This window comes from Sebastes umbrosus, chromosome 12, assembly GCF_015220745.1.
Source record: "Sebastes umbrosus isolate fSebUmb1 chromosome 12, fSebUmb1.pri, whole genome shotgun sequence".
Taxonomy (NCBI): domain Eukaryota; kingdom Metazoa; phylum Chordata; class Actinopteri; order Perciformes; family Sebastidae; genus Sebastes; species Sebastes umbrosus.
The window spans coordinates 11,890,820-11,908,866 of NC_051280.1; the positions used below are offsets into that span (position 1 = coordinate 11,890,820).

Here is an 18,047-nt window from a genome sequence, read left to right on the forward strand (position 1 = left end):
GAGGGGAAACATCATTCTCGCGAGAACTTTGATATTTCCCCACGCTTTGGGGGCGGCAAAATATGGTTCCCGTGAAGATATTGATTTTATTTAAAGGGCTATTTAGGTAGTCAACAAACAAACATAAAGTACCTGACACATAAACTTGGGTAACAATTTTAATTATAATCATTTTCTGGAGGTTTAAATTGCTGGGGTTAAATTGACCCCAAGGATAAAAGATGTTAGTAAATTTGAAGGTAACAGGAGGGTTAAGTAATTAATTAGAAGATTGTGTACTTTCTTAGATGTCTTTCTTAGCAGATTCCCCATCGTAATATTTCCATAATTTACTCCTGATATCAATTCCCTTCTTTCTTCGTCACATTTGTTGCTCTATAAGAACATGTTTGACAGTTTCTGGTTTATTACAGTGCGTGCATAGTCCAGTTGGGTGCTTGCCTATTCTATGGAGTGTTTGGTTTAATCCTGTATGTCCTATTCTCAGACGGGTAATGACTATCTTTTCCCTTGGGCTCCCGCTCCGTATTCCACCAGCTCCTACATGTGTCTGAATACTGTACAGATGTCTCCCTGTGTCACTTAAGTCCCAGTATTCTTGGCAGGTTTTGTGCATGTAGTCCTTAATGATGGTTTTAACCTCTGCTTTACTTAACGGTATTTGTATGTCAATTAAGTGTCGTTTTAATGATTGTTTGGCCAATATATCTGCATTCTACCTCAGGGGTCAGCAACCTTTACTATCATTTTAGGCAAAAAAAATAGATAAATAAAATCTGTCTGGAGCCGCAAAACATTTGAGCATTATGATGAAGGTAACACAGTTTTAATTGTTTTTTATTTGTTTGTTTGTTTCATTGACACAACAAACATTAATCACTTCTTTACTGTTTTATTCTATTTCCATGCATGTTCTTTTTAAATATCTATATATTGTAATTTGCTTAATGAATTGTATATATGTATATATATGTTTTTGTTTTTTATTTTGTTCTTTTTTATTTTTATTTATTATTGAATTGACGCTTTGGCAATATTGTTCACCTCACAGTCAGGCCAATAAAGCAAATTGAATTGAATTGAATTGAATACAGTGTGATTGAGTATTAAACACAGTGTACACAGTGAGGCAGGATATTAATAAAGCTACACACAGAACACAGTTATCTTAACTTAGCATAGCAAAAGACTAGGAATAAGGGGAAACTGGCTAGCTTAAATTTACGAGAAAAAAAGTCGTAATATTACGAGAATAAAGTCATAACTTTACAAGAAAAAAGTCGTAATATTACGAAAATAAAGTAATAATACTACGAGAAAAAACTTCGTAATATTACGAGAATAAAGTCATAACTTTTCGAGAAAAAAAGTCGTAATATTACGAAAATAAAGTAATAATATTACAAGAAAATATCGTAATATAACAAGAATAAAGTCACAACTACTAGAAAAAAAGTCGTAATATGAGAATAAAGTCATAACTTTATGAGAAGAAAAGAAAATAACACGTAAAATTACTACTTTATAATAATAGGACTTAATTCTCGTAATTTGACTTTATTCTCGAAATCTCAGATTAATTTTTTTTCCTCAATGTGGCCCTAATACTCCGTCGTACCGTCGTATATTATTTAAAATAAAGTCTATTGAAAAAATACTTTTTCCCATTACATTGGGAAAGAGACGTCTGTAACTAAGCAGAAAATCTTCACCACTATCAGCGCATAAAAGAGTTTTAACTTGACCGTAACTGTGTACGTATAGTAAAGAGAAGAGAAAGAGCCCCATTACATCTGCACATCTTTACATATTTGTATTTCTGTGATAACCCGTTGTGCAGAGTCACCATTGGTCATTTACTGTGAACAAGTACTGTACATTTTGATTGTTGCAATTTAGATAAAGCTGTAAATATGCAACTCACGAACAAACATGTATCAATAAACTGTTACAAAACGAAGATGTGTAACTAGTTTCAGCAGAAAAGAACAACTTTACAATGTACAGTTTCTTAAAACAACAACACTAAAAGCAAAATAGTTTACTCAAAATTTGTCAACTGTTCATTAAACACGTAATGGATAATGTACAGCGAGCCAGTCATTGTTGTGAAATAAACCCCAGACAGGGTCTCTCATCGCCCTGAAGGGGTTTATTTCACAACAGTGACCCACTAGCTGTACATTATCCCGCTTGTTACACAGCTACTTAGTTAAGAAATCAATAATTTGACACAAAAATGGTCCTCCAGAGTCCGACATCAGAACGGTCTGTTATACATAGCAACAGTCTGCTATAAAGAAATAACAGACCGTAGAACGCCGGGATTGACCAATCAGAACTATTCAGAGTATTCAACAAAGCAGTGTAATAACACAAGTTACTACATGGTCTCAATTTAATTTAATTTTATAAAAATGACTTTACATTTTCAATGTCCACTAATCCTCAGTAAAGAGGTTTGTAGGTATAAGCAATAAGTATGTTCATGTAATTAATAATCCAGTTGTTATTATTATAACTAAAGGGTCACTGATACTTTCTCATTTAACTGCTGTTATATCCTTTGATACATTTTTCTCAGCAAAATGCCACACTAACATCAATATTTCATCTTCTAAATAACAGTTTTAATAGAGATCAAATATCTCCAAAGACACAGGCAGAAGAGCTATTAATTAATTATTAATCTGGACTAAGCATCAGATGAAGCCACTGTAGCTTCAGTTACATGTGGCGACGGATTATACAGATTGTTGAAGAAGGAAAAGTCAGATTCAGTTCCATGTTGTGTGCCCTGGGAGGAAACAATTATATATATTTGTTATTATCTTTGCTCTGTGAAGGCTGGACAAGATGTTTTGTTAATAAATCCTGCTTACTTACATCTATTTTGCAGTCAAAGAGGTCAAACGTAGCATTCTGGCTAACTGCGTCGTTATTCACAAGCACCGAGTGATTCCTGAGACACACAAGCAGAAATGTCAGCCGACAACAGAAATCAGCATTCTTCAGTGTTCTTATAAACATTATGTAAATTATTGATGTGTTTATAAACAGCTGTGTACATTGTACTACACTTCCTGTTCAGCATAAAGAGGAAGATGGAGATGATGACTCCAGCCAGCAGAGTCAGACCAACAGCTAGACCTGCGGACAACATGTCTGCAGACACAGAGAAACATGATGAGAACTCAACTCCTGTCTGACACTTTGTACACTATACACTTCCCACTGGCACTGAGGCTTAAAAAGCCCTTAATGTTGAGCCTTTGCATGAGAAATCAACTGATGAGGTTGTGCCAATATTAATGTTTCTTGAATAAGGCTAGTGATATTCTATAATTTTCTTATTGTCTACATGAGAAGACCAAAACGAACAATGAATATATCCCACTATCAAGTGTTGTCTGTGTAGTCAAAGCCCAATACAGCTTATTCTAATGTGCAATAGAGCTCCATTGTTGTCCAAAAACGATTAAAAACATATAAATGAGCTGCTGCATTGTTGCACTTGGTGTGTCGATCCGACATACACCGTCCTGCTGCTGTAAATAATTAGTGCGCGTATTAATCCGCAGCTCAAAATAGTCATATTGGTATTGTTATATATGCACTATTTACTCCTCTTTGCCTAATCAGGAAATTACTGAGCATTTTTTTTATAACATACGACTGTTCATTTGTGACTAATTTTACAGATCTAAAGGCAGAATGAGTGGGATTTGTCGGTTGCGGTTTGTAAACACAATATTCAAAGTTGGCCCATCCTCCCCGGCTCAACAACACCAGAAGCACACGGCCACTGACCGCAATTCATACCAGATCCATCAGTGCGGCGAAAACACAAGTTACGTTCTCTCATAGCTGGGATGTACAGCTCTGGATCTCCAGTTACGTGATTAGCCACCGCACGTTACTTTACGTCGGGTTGCGTTTCTCCAAAAGTTGATTCTGTTTTTCTACTTTTCTGCCACAAGCCTCTGTGTTTCTTTGGCCCTCCCTGCGGCAGCCGAAACCAAACGCGCTACCCTCATTCAAAAGGAATGGGAGGACTTATGTTTTCGCTACACCTTGCGTGAATACAGTCTTAGGCTTAGGTTGCTCGCCAACCGCAGATTCACTCTTGTTTTGGAAAGAGTTTTGTACGCTTTGCATTTCGCCTCGCTATATTTGCGTTTTTTCGGCACTGTGTCCACCATTTTTGTAGCTTCCTCTTAGATACATGATTACTTTTTTTTTTAATAAGAAAATATAGGCGGAGGGCAACGTCTCTGCAGAAACAGACAGCACCACACACTTCTAGTGGGTCATAAGTGATGATTGAAAGGGATTATTTTTGTATCAGTCTATACATTGCTTTTTAGGAAAATCCTACTCATTCTGCCTTTAATGTTTTCAGTGGGAATGAATGGGTGTGGAGCTGATGGCCAGAGACAGGGAGGGAAAGTCTGAAAGCACTGAAAGATGGACAAACACATTTTTGGATTTGGCCTCTTCATGGGATTTGTTGACAGTTAGAAAAAATTAAATAACACTAGGCTTATCCAATAATGCAGACAAAAATCTTTCTAGAAAATGCTGCTGGATGGGTAAACTTAGTGATAAAGTGAGGAGTTAAACCCACATCAGTGTCAAATAATTGTTACAACTAGTTGTTAAAACTAATATCTTGATGGGGTTAATGATTTCTTTATAATTCGTATTTTGTCAGATAAATTGTCAATCAGTTCATAAGTAAAACATGCAGCAGAACATGATTCTTTCTTTCTTTTGTCTGCTCAGCTGAAGTAGCTCAAGAGGGTTTCAAGTTACCATTATTATCATCAAGAGGGTCAATGGGAGGCTCTGAGTAGCAGCTGCCAGGGAGGATGGTGATATCATCCAGAGCAACGTCGCCACCTGGATTCATCCCCCGCTGATACTCAAACACAAACTGAGACAAAAAAAAGAGTTCAAATTCAGCACATCAGAAAAATTCAGAATACACAGGAGTAAACACTGCTGATATTGGTTAATGTGTTAATACAAGTTATTAATGTATAAAAGTGACAGACACTTGCTCTAAATTGACTACATGTAGCGGTCGTATTTTATCAGTAAGGTACAGAATGTTAAAGCTTATTTTTCTTTGAATAAGTTTCATTCTCCTTCACGCTATTTAAACACGGGTAACATTAGGCCGATAGATAGTCAGCTGCAGCTGGAATCAGTGCCTGTCTGAGGGCTCTTTCAGTGTCACCATACCGTAGCTAGCGCTGCTGCAGTAACGTTATTGATCTCCGAAAGAGGAAACAAAGCTTATTTTTTCTTTTAAATGCTGACATTTGTCAAGTTTGTTATATAGTAGTTCATTAGAGTGGAAATCCATTTAGTAAACCAGCTTAGCTTGGTTGACTGATTCACTTCCACTTTAAGTAAAAGTACACAAGTATTATCAGCAAAATGCGCTTAAAGTATCAAAGTAAAAGACCTTGTTTCGCCCCTGTGACTGATGCATGATTCTGTCTGACATAATTAGATTGTTAATACTGATGTGTCAATGTGTAAACAGTAGTAGCTAGCTTGTTCAGTTCAGTGGTTCCCAAGCTAGGGTTCGGGCCCCTCAAAAGGGTCCCAAGATAAGATGTTGAATAATTTGACCTCTTTCAGCCTTGAACCATTTTTTGAATAAAACTATGTGAGAGGATTAGAGAGAAAATGTCAATAACTCATAGAAATCTGAAATGTGACAAGAGGCCCCAACTAGATACTGTTATTTTGTAGGGATGTGCATTTCAAGCAAAATTACTATTTGATAATTATTGGGAACTAGTCGATCATTTTCCGCAGCAGCTGCTCCATGTTAAGAGAGACACAGTGGGGGAAAACGGTATGTAGGGTCGGAAAGACTAGCCAAGACGGTTTTGGTGAGTTTTTTTCGGTTTCTGTCTAGTTTGAATTAAGTTTGTTTTTTGATGTTCCGCTGCTTGAACAGCTGATCTACCAGCTGAAACTACGAGGGGCACGGCGACGGAAAAGAGCCGAACTGAATGTGCCACATACGTTTTACTGGTATTAACGCTACCAGCAGGCAGAGCCTGCAACGGTTAAACAAGGGAAATATATATTTTTGAAGACATGACAAAAGTTGCATAAATTATTTTATTTATAATTGAATAACTATTTCAACATTTTTTAAATCATGACCAATCCCTATTATTATTTGTAAAGGGCCACAAGCCCGCTGATTCAATCTTTAATACTGGGTTGTATTTTATAAACATGTGTGTTTTTTATGTAAAATCTTTATCTGGAAAGTAACTAGTAACTAAAGCTAAGTGCAGTGGAGTTAAAAGTACAATATTTCCCTCTGAAATGTAGTGGAGTAGAAGTATAATGTAGCATAAAATGCAAATACTGAGTATTATAATATAAAAGTATAGCAAAATTACAGTACAGTACTTGTGTAAATGTAATTAGTTACTTTCCACCACTGGCAAATACCACAAGGTCAAACTAAAAAAACAAAACCCCTGAGTTTTTCCTCCTAACACCATCTGCATTCATTCTGATGAAACAATCAGAAGCTCATTATTACCCAGAATGCTTCTTGATGTTTAACAGACACACTGGCTTCCTGCCACTTGTCTCCCTTGTTTCCTGTCTCAATCCACTTCAGAGCCCCTTCTTCTGTGCCACCAGTATGCATTTTTCTATGAGACAGCACAAGTTTAAATTGTTACAATCAGAGTTCATGCTTAATGTTGCTACTCTTCAGACATTAACGGCTAGTTACCTGTCATTTATGTAAACTTTCAGAGTCCCAACGTGGTTGCCATACATGTGGTACCAGAATGTCAGACAGTGACCTCTAGTGGACGGCTGGAACACGTCACTGATCAGGAAGGACATGTCTCCCCACTCGCCCACTGAGCTGTCCACATACAGATAGTAACCTGGTGGAAACATAAGATGATATAGTCAACATCACTTCAAACTAAACAAATATGTACAGCTATACTGTACTAAAGCTACAGTCTTGTCCATTTCTGATTTTCTTACTGACTATAAATCCAGTCAGACTTGGTGGTGGTGGTTTAAATGGTACCTATCATACAGTAAGACACAGATCTGGTGAGGGCGCTATTTGTTGCTTTGACACCTCTGTCACAATGTTGTCCACTTATAAAAGCAAACTGAAAACTACTTCTGCAGGCTTGTGATAATATACTTTAGTTATGTCTGTGTCTCTGGTCTGTGTCCGTAGTCTGCATGTGTGCTTTTTTTTTACTGTATGTACATGCATTTTAAGTGCTACATGAACAAATTGCTTTTCTGTAGATACCTTCTCATACAGGAAGTGAGGGGTTAAAGCTGCTACTATCAATAATCATACAATCTTTAATGCATCATTTTTTTAATATGCACATATCATCTGTCACTGTCAATATAAAACCTACATGCTGTACATAATCATCCAGTCCATGTATATCCCTTCAGTGTTTATTTCTTTGCTCCATTTGCATTGTCTACAACTTCCAGAACACTTCACTTGTATATAGACATTTTATTTTATTATTGAATTCTTATTTAATTGTTGATCATTGGTGCTTTATATTTATATTTATATAATATTTATATACACATACATTTATATTAAGGCTGTCAAAGTAAACGCTATACGTTAAAGCAAATTCCTTTCAACGCCACTAATTTCTTTAACGCAATAACACAACTTGCGATTTTTAGGTTGTAAAGTAGCTTTAAAAGCTACAGTGAAGATACTGGTATATAAAACTAGAAAATTTAGGGAATCCATTGGTACCAACCATGTCATACTATCTTGTTGTGAAAGGGGTAAAATAACACTCTAAACTTATGATGTACAATTTAATCAGTGGCATGAAGTTTCTGTAAGTTTCCATGAATTGGATTTGATCACACTCACATCCATCCTGTTCAAATGTACGTATCCTTACCGTGTGTGGAGTTGGTGGTGTGGTCAACACTGGGTCCGGTGTTGGGGTTTGGGGAGGCTCCTCTGCCGCGGAGCCAGTCCCCCTGGTCGACTCCTCCTCCCAGGTTGCTCCAGCTACATATGCTGCTCTCAAAGTCACAATGTCCAGGAGGAGGACACTGAGCGTCTGTCAGCTGTACATCATCAAAGGCCATGTCTCCCTCCTGGCTGGGGCCAGCCTTCACACCTTCCACCATGATCTGAAACATAGAGTGTAACCATGAAAACTGCCTACATACTACTTACAGTTGAATAAAAATGTCTCTAAGCAAATTCATAGAAAAAACTTTTTTACAGTTGGTAACTGAGTGCCAATGTATAGGGACAAACCTTTCCACAGTTCTCAACCTAAACATCTCTTATCTTCGACATGTACGGGGTTACAAAGGACGCTCGTCAAATCACATTACGCTGATAATGATGTTTTCCCGCCGGAACAGCTCCCTGATGAGGGCTTGACGGAGAATATGAGTTCCCTTCCCCCTCCCAACGTCTCCCTTTGCACGTAAATATCAATATATAGTTTAAAATCAATATTGTAGAGGTCAGATCACATCAAAAATTTAAATACCATAGTGTGAAAATATTCCATTACAAGTAAAAGTCCTGTATTCAAAATATTACTTTATTATCGGATAAAGTTTTAATTATTATGAGGAAAAAGTATCAAGTAAAAGTAATATATATAGTATATATATAGTATATATATATACTATATATATACTTAAGTAAAGTACACATGGCTCAAAATTGAGTGAATGCCCCCAAAATGACTCTTAACTGTATTATTACCAGACTGTTGTGGGCAGATCTTTGTGACTCACCCTGTAAGGCTGCACCCGGGGCAGAAGTGACGCCTGAGCGAACCTCCACAGCCGGCCCTGGTCTCCAGTCTGAGAGAAAACCAGAGCTTGCTCCCCTTCTTCACTCTGCTGGTAAACGTTCAGGGTCCCCATTCCTTTGCCATACATGTGGTACCACAGCTGCACACAAGCTCCTTTACCTGAAGGGCCAGAGGAAGGAAAACCAGATCAGATGACACACACACCTTTTACCCCTGTAAACGTTTGACAGCTTAGATGTGCACATATTTGTGTTTTATTGTAGAGAAAAGCAGTGGTGGAATGTAACTTTAGTACATTTACTCGAGTAGAAATTTGAAGTACTTGTACTTTACTTGAGTATTTCCATTTTATGCTACTTTATACTTCTACTCAACTACATCTCAGAATATTGTACTTTTTCCACTGTGTTTATTGGACAGATGGAGTTACTTTACAAATTTTACATAGAAAACATATGAAAGCTTCTAAACATGATGCTTTGTTTAAGATTTAACAAACAGTATATACAATTGAAGCTGAAATGATTAGTTGATTAAACCTGCAGTAGGCAGAACGTTTTGGCATCGTTGGGCAAAAACTTCTTAATAACCTTTCAGCATATTGTAATTAAAGTGGTCTGAGAGAAAACTAGACTTCTGCACCTCCTCATGGCTCTGTTTTCCGGCTTTAAAAAATCTATCCCATGACGGGAGACTTTGGCCAATCACAGGTCAATTCAGAGAGAGAGCGTTCCTATTGGCTGTGCTCCAGCTGCTGGGCGGTGCTTGGTATTTCCTCAACTGATCTCAACATGGCTGCCGGGTCACAAACTCTGACCACTGAAGAAAAACATCGGCAAAAACTTTAATGAAATTAATGAATACACTGTAAATGAAATAAACCAAAAGGTCAGTTTGTTGTTGGCAGTGAGAGGAGATCATATACATCCTAGGGTTCAACCCTACAATCACAACGCATTCAAATGTCGGATGTCTTCATTATGAAGACATTCAACTGAATGTTTTGGTCCTGTCTCGATGTGACTCAGAATGTAGAGGCGTAGATTAAACAGATATACCCAAAAAAAGTGGCCGCTGAGAGCTTATTCTCAATTTAATTGTACTATCTTGTGGGAAAACAAGAGAAGAACCAAATCATAATGTTGATTTTAGCTTGTATGTCTTGTCACTGTCTCACCTGCAGGGTACAGTGGTGAAGACATTTTAGCCTTCTGGTCGGCGCGGTCGGCAGCAGAGGAGGGCAGGTAATAGTAATGTCCTGTGGGTGTGTTGGTGGTGTGGTCGCTGTCTGGCCCAGTGTTGGGGTTGTGGGTGGAGCCCGACTGTCGGACCCAGTCAAAGTCATCGGTGGTCTGCTGCTGCCAGTTACAGCTTCCCTCCTCGAAGTCACACACATCTACAGGGTAATGTTTGGGAAGCATTATAAAATCATTCATATCATTGTCATTCATTATATGCATACATTGTGCAAAGAATAAAAACGGCAACTCAAAGTTTAGCACTCAGTATTGCTCAAACACTGTGTATGGGACTCAGTCTAAGTGGGATGCTAAACAAGGACTAAACAAGAGGTTACTGGCAGTGCTTAAAAAAATCTCTCTTTCATTTGTGACTTTGTTTTCCTGTTTTCTTTGCGGACCCTGAAAGCCCTCGATGCATAAATATTTGTGATTTAAAAGGTCTTTGACTTATGATTCCTAATCCATGTTTAGATGTATACTTTGTATGTTAATATTTGGGTTGTCATTCGGTTGAATACATTCTGCGACCTCACCACTAGGTGGTGCCAGATCCTACACACTGCACCTTTAATAGTTTTTGGACAACAATGGAGCTCAGTGGCACAGAGAAATAAAGCATATCAGGTTTTCAATACACAGACAATACTTGTTAAGAGGATCAATGAATTGTTTGTTTTGGACTTTTTATGGGATTGTTGACAAAAGGAAGAATCTAGAATATATCCAGACTTATCCGTTAAATGTAGGACAAACTGTATCAAGACATCCCTATCGCCCAAGATTAGATCACATATATGTGCCGACAAAAACAAAATGAACGAGAGGTAAGGAAGAAAAGTGGGCAACATTATTAACACCTATTTCTCCCCACATTATGAAGCCTATTAAAGCAACTAAAGGAGGAAGATATGGTTGAGTGAATGTGAGTCACTGGGGAGAGACAATGTTTTTTTACAACGTGTCTTGACTGCCTCTTTTCTAGTTATTCTACTCAGTCTTTTACTTGCAAAATGGTTACATACTAAATCACTTTAAAATAAACAACTCAGTAGAAAATTAGCCTAGTCAACTGAACTAACATATTAAAGGTGCAGTGTGTAGGATCTGTGCAAAGCTTGTAGGCAACCCAATCTCATGGGAAGGCGTATAAATAGAGCGACATTACAAGGACATTCCGCAAGTCCTGAGGACGCATTTTAAGCTTTTTGCATGCCACGCAACAAAAACTACGGTAACGTCTGCAGTTAGGTTTAGGCAACAAAACCACTTAGTTAGGTTTGGGTAAAATGTCATTGTTGGGTTTAAAATAAGTATGTAAGCTAAGTAAAATACGTACGAAAACACGTCACAAACGTCACTAAAAATCACGTGACAAACGTCACTAATGTAACTTACAAAACAAAACACCAGTCTCGAACACAGGTGTCCTGGTTGAGAGTCCTGTGTTTTGTTGAATCCATCCACCTCCCCACTCGCTCGCCATTAGCGATCTTTCTCGCTTCTTATTCTACGTCACTAGCTCTGAGCAATGCATATTCACGCAGATGCATTTACATCGCAGTCAGTACAGACTTCATGGCGTACAAATGACACGCCAAACGCAAGAAAGGCGTTCTTATTGCACGCTAAATTGCCTTGCGCATTAGCGTGTCATTCCTACGCCTTTTCATGCAAACGGGCTGGTGTAGGAGAACTACGATGGCCGACACGAAAACATGAAAATTCTAATGGCACTATCTAGAGCGAGTGTTTGGTTTGATTGTCCATTCTGGGCTACTGTAGAAACATGGCGGCCGGCTCTGTGAAGAGGACCCGCTCTGTATGTAGATATAAACGGCTCATTCTAAGGTAACGAAAACACAATGATTCTTATTTTCAGGGGATAATACACTAAAGAAAACATAATTATTAATATGATAGATCCCCCTAAATGTTACACATTGTTCCTTTAAATGTTTTTTTCTGTGATTTTCTTCAGCTTCAGTCTTATTACCAGTGGCAGGACATGGTCCACTGATGAGGGAGATGTCATCGATGGCTATGTCTCCGGCCTCTCCCCCCACTGAAGCCTCCAGAATCACTTGGTGGACTTTCTGCGAGGTCACATGGCTCTGCACCAGCAGCCACTCGTCCCCTTGATTTCCTGATTTTTGCCACACCTACAGGAAAGACAGGAGGCTGATTCACTCGTCACAATGAGGATGTGAGGAGGTTTTTGCAACACCGTGGTATGCACTGAAACTGTGCAGCTTGCACTCTATATACAATGCATTAATGTTATTGTGCAATCAGCATTTCACAACTGTGTGAAAAGTATAATAACAGAGAGAATACCCAGTGGGAGCAATCACAAATATTTCTCAATCAACCACACAGCTGTTTTTCTTAAATTGTAGTAAAGGGAAGTAAAAAAAAGTGTCCTTCACTGACCTCTGTTATCTCTATGCTCGTTAAAACATACAGCAAACCAAGAAAACTACTAATTTCATGCATGTTTTTACCAATGTTTTCTTCAAGGGACCTGCAGTTTGTAGAAGCACCCTCAAGGAGCCAGCGGTAGCTCCGAACATGTGGTACCAAAATGTGAAACAGTATCCTTTTTCACCAGCAGGCGGCACCAACAAAGACTTCAGTTGGGCCGTATTTCCCTTCACACTTGGTCTGGAACTCTTGATGTAAAGGTATTTCCCTGTGGAACAACATAAACAGGAGTTCTAAACCTTTCTGGCTTTTGACAACTTAACACAAAGAAATGCATACTTGCAAAGAATGATTTTCATTTGAACACAAAAGAAAAGATTAGAGAAAAGGCTTAAAAAAAGTAGAATTTGGGTGGTAGAATTATATTTTTTTCCTGTTTCTAACCCTGGTAATCATCTTATGACCCCTTAGATTCATCTTGTGACCATTTGGGGAGCCCCTGCCCTCAGGTTGGGAACCACCTTATCATTAATAATTTAAAGGGAGACATTTAATTAACTCCCACTCACAAATAAAAAGTTGAATTCATAAGAAATAGGGCTGTCAAAGTTAATGTGATAATAACGCATTAACGCAAATTCGTTTTAACCACTAATTTCATTAACGCAACTTGCAGTTTTTAGGTTGTAGTGGGCTCAGTTTTAGTGAAGATACTGGCATCATATGAAATTAGAAATCCAAAGAAATCCATTGGTACCAACTATGGCATACTAGCTTTGTCGCAAAGGAGGCTAAATAACGCTCCAAACTTGCACTAAATTTTGGCGAGGAAAAACTGTCATGGACATTTTCAAAAGGGTGCTTTGACCTCTGACCTCAAGATATGTGAATGAAAACGGCAGGCTCAGTTTTAAATCGTTAGAGTGAAGATACTGGCATCATATGAAACTAAAAAAATCGAAGGGATACATTCGTACCAACCATTTCATACTAGATTGTTGCGAAGGAGGTTAAATAACGCTCCAAACCTACGCTCGATTTTGGTGAGGAAAAACTGGCATGGCCATATTCAAAGGGGTCCCTTGACCTCAAGATAGCCTATCTGAATGAAAACGGGTTCTATGGGTACCCACGAGTCTCCCCTTTACAGACATGCCCACTTTATGATAATCACACGCAGTTTGGGGAAAGTCACAGTCAAGTCAGCACACTGACACACTGACAGCTGTTGTTGCCTGTTGGGCTTGAGTTTGCCATGTAATGATTTGAGCATATTTTTTATGCTAAATGCAGTACCTGTGAGGGTTTCTGGACAATATTTGTCATTGTTTTGTGTTGTTAATTGATTTCCAGTAATAAATATATACATACATTTGCAAAAAGCAGCATATTTGCCCACTCCCATGTTGATAAGAGTGTTAAAATTTTGATAAATCTCCTTTAATGTTCATTTTGAACATATAAAAAAATGTGTGATTCATTTGCGATTAATCATGATTAAATATTGTAATCGATTTACAGCCTTAATAAGAAATAAAATGTTCCACTGTTAAATACGCTCAGGGGGTTTTACTGCCAACTCCTTACTTGGTCTGCGACGACCAGTACGTTTGTGTAACTAACGTTATTGAGTCAGTTTTCTGCCTTTTTGACTCCACTCTTCTTGTGTCATTTTCCAGTAATGGTCGCTTGAGGCCACAGTGAAAGTTACAAAAGTTTGCTTTAAAGAAAAAAACAATTCTCAACACAGGCAATAATGTGCTTTCTGTGCTAAATGTAATTCATAAGAGCACAACACTATTTAGTTAACTGCTTGTCTAAAGATGGTCTGGAATAAAAGTGACCTTTGCCGGTAGTGTGGTCTCCTGCAGGTCCGGTGTTGGGGGTCTCAGTGGGACCAGACCTGCTGAGCCAGTCCAACTCATCTTCAGCACCCTGAACCCAAACACACAGACCATATTCAAACGAACAGCCGCAGGCAGACAGAGCTGAGGAGGGAAACATCATTTAAAAATTAGCCAACTTTCTTCCCCAATGCTCTCTCATGTAGACTTTTAAAAAAGTTATGAAGCACACCACTACTCCTCATGTCCAATAAATTCACATGTAATGTTGATGGAAACCGCATTCACCTGGTGGTTTGTAGGACTTTTCACAATTTATAAAAGAGATGTCATCCACAGCAACAATGTGATCTCCAGCAATAGTGTCCGTCTGAGTCACTTTATTCATGCTGCTGAACCAAACCTGAGAATAGAAATGATTACATTCATGCTTTTGATGAATTAGTTTCCCCAACGACAAAGGAAACATTGCATTGCACTTCAAACGCCCTGCACATGGACATATTTTAGAAAATGCAACGCAGTTTCCAACATTTACACACCATCCTCACCCACATGCACACCCTAAACCATTGACACTACTGATATTCACATTCCATACTCCTTTTCTGTTTTGTTATGTACTTTATTTACCTATTTTTTCTTAATAAAATGCTTTGTTTAACCTTTGAAAATTAAGCATCTCGCTCATTACCATGGCCTTATGAGCCAGGCTGTGACAGTAATATATTAAAAATACTGTACATTTGGATGTACATTCAATGGCAAGTTTATTAGGTACACCTAGCTAAAACTAATGCTGTCTAATATAACAATCCTGCAATAAATACTTTTTTACAGAAGTGTTGGATCAACTTTATGGTCACTGCGGAGGCTGCAGTTTGCTCTTGAATTGCATTGCGTTACACTGAGTGGTGTTTCTAATATTCAGTCTATCCTTACTGATATAAATGAGGTTGGCAAAATAAGACGAACACTTCTCAGTATGACACGGTATAATTCAACAGAACTATCACTGTAGCGGCCAAAATGATCATAAAGCTGAATCAACACCTCTCTAACGTGACGGTCCCTCCCCTTCCGGTGGACCCCCGTGAAACCTTATTTTGGAAAAAATAATTTGTTCACTGAGCGGTTTCATACAAAACTAAATGATACTACGACACTCTGCGACTTTCTTGACTTGCAAAATTCTGTTTTAAATTGACAAACATTATATGTGTGAATCAAGGTGCAATTCAAACGGGATGAAAAAAATATTTGTCTCTCGTCGTTGACTTCCGTACATATTTTTTCCGAAATAAGGTCCCATGGGGTCCACCGCCACCGGACCCTTTGCCTCACTATTGAATTGGATTGAGATGTGGTGATAGTGAAGGTCATATCCTAATTAAATGATTCACATCATTTTCGTAGTCATCAAACCATGCATTGACCCCTCATGCCCTGTATGGAAGCCTCTTCATTCATTTAATAGTTTTTCTTTAATATCTCACTCGTCATTAGGATTCAAACTTAACGGCTCAACTGTTCAGTGGATACACAAGCACGTACCTTATACGGCTGCTGGTGCAGGCCTAGAGGAAGATGCTCTGCCGTCCAATGGGAGACAGTGTTGTGACTGCGTGACCACAGGATTGCTTCACTCCCCTCAGCTTGCTGCATAAGCACTCTGAGTGACCCAGCACTCTCTGCACTGATGTGGAAGTGAAACCTGCGTTTAGGAAACAAGGAAGGAAGAAGGGGAGAGTGTTGGATTGGGAAGAGAGTTGCGTGGTAGAAAGACGCGGGCAGTTTGGAGTATTGAGCAATTCATACTTTAAAATATTCAACTCTGTATCAAAACAAATGTTTAACAGACATTAGGGATGATAATGAGAGAGATTAATGTTGTGTTTATCATTTACAGTATCTGGCAGTAGAGGGATGAAGGGGCGAGTGGGGGACTCTGGAGTCGGGCTTCACTCTGTGTGGACCCCTGACTGAAATTCACCCTCATGTAGTAGCCTGAGAACGAGGGAAAACATCCTGAGTTGACTCTTAAACATGCTGACTCTAGTTATGATGACTTCCAGGCCATGTCATCTGACATGTTATCCCGTGTATTCTGGCCCAGTGGGTCCATTAAAACAAATAAACGATTCAATCAGTCAGTAAACCACTAAAATCACCTGTGTCTGTAGTGTGATCAATAGGCGGCTCGGTGTTGTTACTGGCTTTCTGTCTCTGCCACCGACTCTGTCCATCACTGGTGTCAGTCCATCGGCACTGGTCACTCTCAAATGTGCACCGACCTGAAAGTTTAAGGCAATGCGTGAGTAATACAGCTGGAAAAAAGGGAGGTGAATATTAGTTCATGAATCATGTTTATACAATTTTTTTTTTTTTTTAAATGTACTTTTTGTGCCATTTTGTGCAACAGAGAAAAAGAAAAGTCTTTTGCTAATATGAAGTAAGTATTACATTTAAATAAATTGGTCTTGTGGTAGAGTAGGTAGACCTTACTGTGAGTAAACCAGGACAATTATTTTTCTTTAAATGGGTCGTGTCTAGAAGGGAACCAGCAAATAGGGGGAAACTCTTGCGAGATAGTTAAGGTTAGGCATTTAGATAATTTATTGTAGAAGTATTAAATATTTATTTTTTCCTTTACCTCAGTGTAATATAATATATCGTGATGGATTTACTGATATATGAGATGATGAATTCGCCAAAAAATAACATGTTTGATATTTAGAAGCATGTTATTAGAAGTCTGGTTTTCGATTATAGTTTTTATGTACTTAATCAAATTGAATGAATTGTTTGTGGATGTTTTTATCAAGCTGGTGTTTTGGATGAACTACACCTACGCCATCAAAGACCTTGTTTGCCTATTGGTGTGCTTTATGTATAAATATGGGTGTGGTTTCAACTTTTTCAAACATTTTGACTTGACGAAGATCCAAGCAGGATCAAAACGTGGAGTAGTGTGCAGGTGCTAATGAATCTACCTGAGGAAAAATGTAATTGTTATTGTAAGTCATTGTGTGCTGCTGACAAAATGGAAGAAGCATTTTTCAGTCAATGCAACAAGCAGCTCACCGCAGCCATCTTCGTCCTCCCCCTGGGGGCAGTCCGGATGATAATCACACTGTAAAGCTGCCAGAATACACACTTCTCCAGCTGACCGCCAACAGAAAAACTCGTGATCCTGCAACACCAAAGAAAGAGAACAGCAGCTCTGGATTATTTTCACATGTTTTATGGGTTACTTTATTGTTTCACAGAATTTATTTTGGCAGGCATGAGCTTATTATGTCTAGTAGTTTACCTGACAGGGGAGGGTTGGTGCAGTTGAGGCTGAGGGTGTGGCTGGAGAAGTGGGTGTGTTAGAGGATGTGGGTGGGGCAGAGGTCGGATCAGGCAGTTTGCTGTTGTCAGGGTCAAATAGACACTCCCCTGAGAAAGAGATGTCGTCCAGAGCAACCAGCCCTCTGCGACCATCACCTCGCTCATATCTGAAGACAAACTGAGAAGGAGACAATCATAAAAAAATACATTCATACAAAAGCTAAAACTGTTTTGTATAACTATCAAAGCCATTGATAATGATTAGGAATCTCCTCAACCAAAGAAATTCTTAGTCGACTAACACTCATACATTTGTCGACAAAATCGTAATAATTAGTTGATTTAATCAACACAGATCTGTAAAA

General features: G+C 38.5%; 1 protein-coding gene across 1 annotated transcript in view; it reads right to left on the reverse strand.

Moving 5' to 3' along the window:
* Nucleotides 1-2,284: 2,284 nt before the first annotated feature.
* Nucleotides 2,285-18,047, reverse strand: part of si:ch211-106h4.4 (MAM and LDL-receptor class A domain-containing protein 1) — a 40,237-nt gene continuing 24,474 nt past the window's right edge. Inside the window, exons 33-50 of the mRNA XM_037788232.1 lie at nucleotides 17,663-17,860; nucleotides 17,434-17,542; nucleotides 16,521-16,643; nucleotides 16,257-16,356; nucleotides 15,904-16,063; nucleotides 14,638-14,752; nucleotides 14,350-14,493; nucleotides 12,586-12,773; nucleotides 12,078-12,243; nucleotides 10,021-10,239; nucleotides 8,824-9,002; nucleotides 7,962-8,199; nucleotides 6,779-6,938; nucleotides 6,581-6,695; nucleotides 4,816-4,936; nucleotides 3,069-3,165; nucleotides 2,887-2,962; nucleotides 2,285-2,797 (exon numbers count right to left, since the gene is read on the reverse strand). Coding sequence (XP_037644160.1) covers nucleotides 2,696-2,797; nucleotides 2,887-2,962; nucleotides 3,069-3,165; nucleotides 4,816-4,936; nucleotides 6,581-6,695; nucleotides 6,779-6,938; nucleotides 7,962-8,199; nucleotides 8,824-9,002; nucleotides 10,021-10,239; nucleotides 12,078-12,243; nucleotides 12,586-12,773; nucleotides 14,350-14,493; nucleotides 14,638-14,752; nucleotides 15,904-16,063; nucleotides 16,257-16,356; nucleotides 16,521-16,643; nucleotides 17,434-17,542; nucleotides 17,663-17,860 — 2,610 coding nt within the window. The 3' untranslated portion in view covers nucleotides 2,285-2,695. The remainder of the gene's footprint in view (nucleotides 2,798-2,886; nucleotides 2,963-3,068; nucleotides 3,166-4,815; nucleotides 4,937-6,580; nucleotides 6,696-6,778; nucleotides 6,939-7,961; nucleotides 8,200-8,823; nucleotides 9,003-10,020; nucleotides 10,240-12,077; nucleotides 12,244-12,585; nucleotides 12,774-14,349; nucleotides 14,494-14,637; nucleotides 14,753-15,903; nucleotides 16,064-16,256; nucleotides 16,357-16,520; nucleotides 16,644-17,433; nucleotides 17,543-17,662; nucleotides 17,861-18,047) is intronic.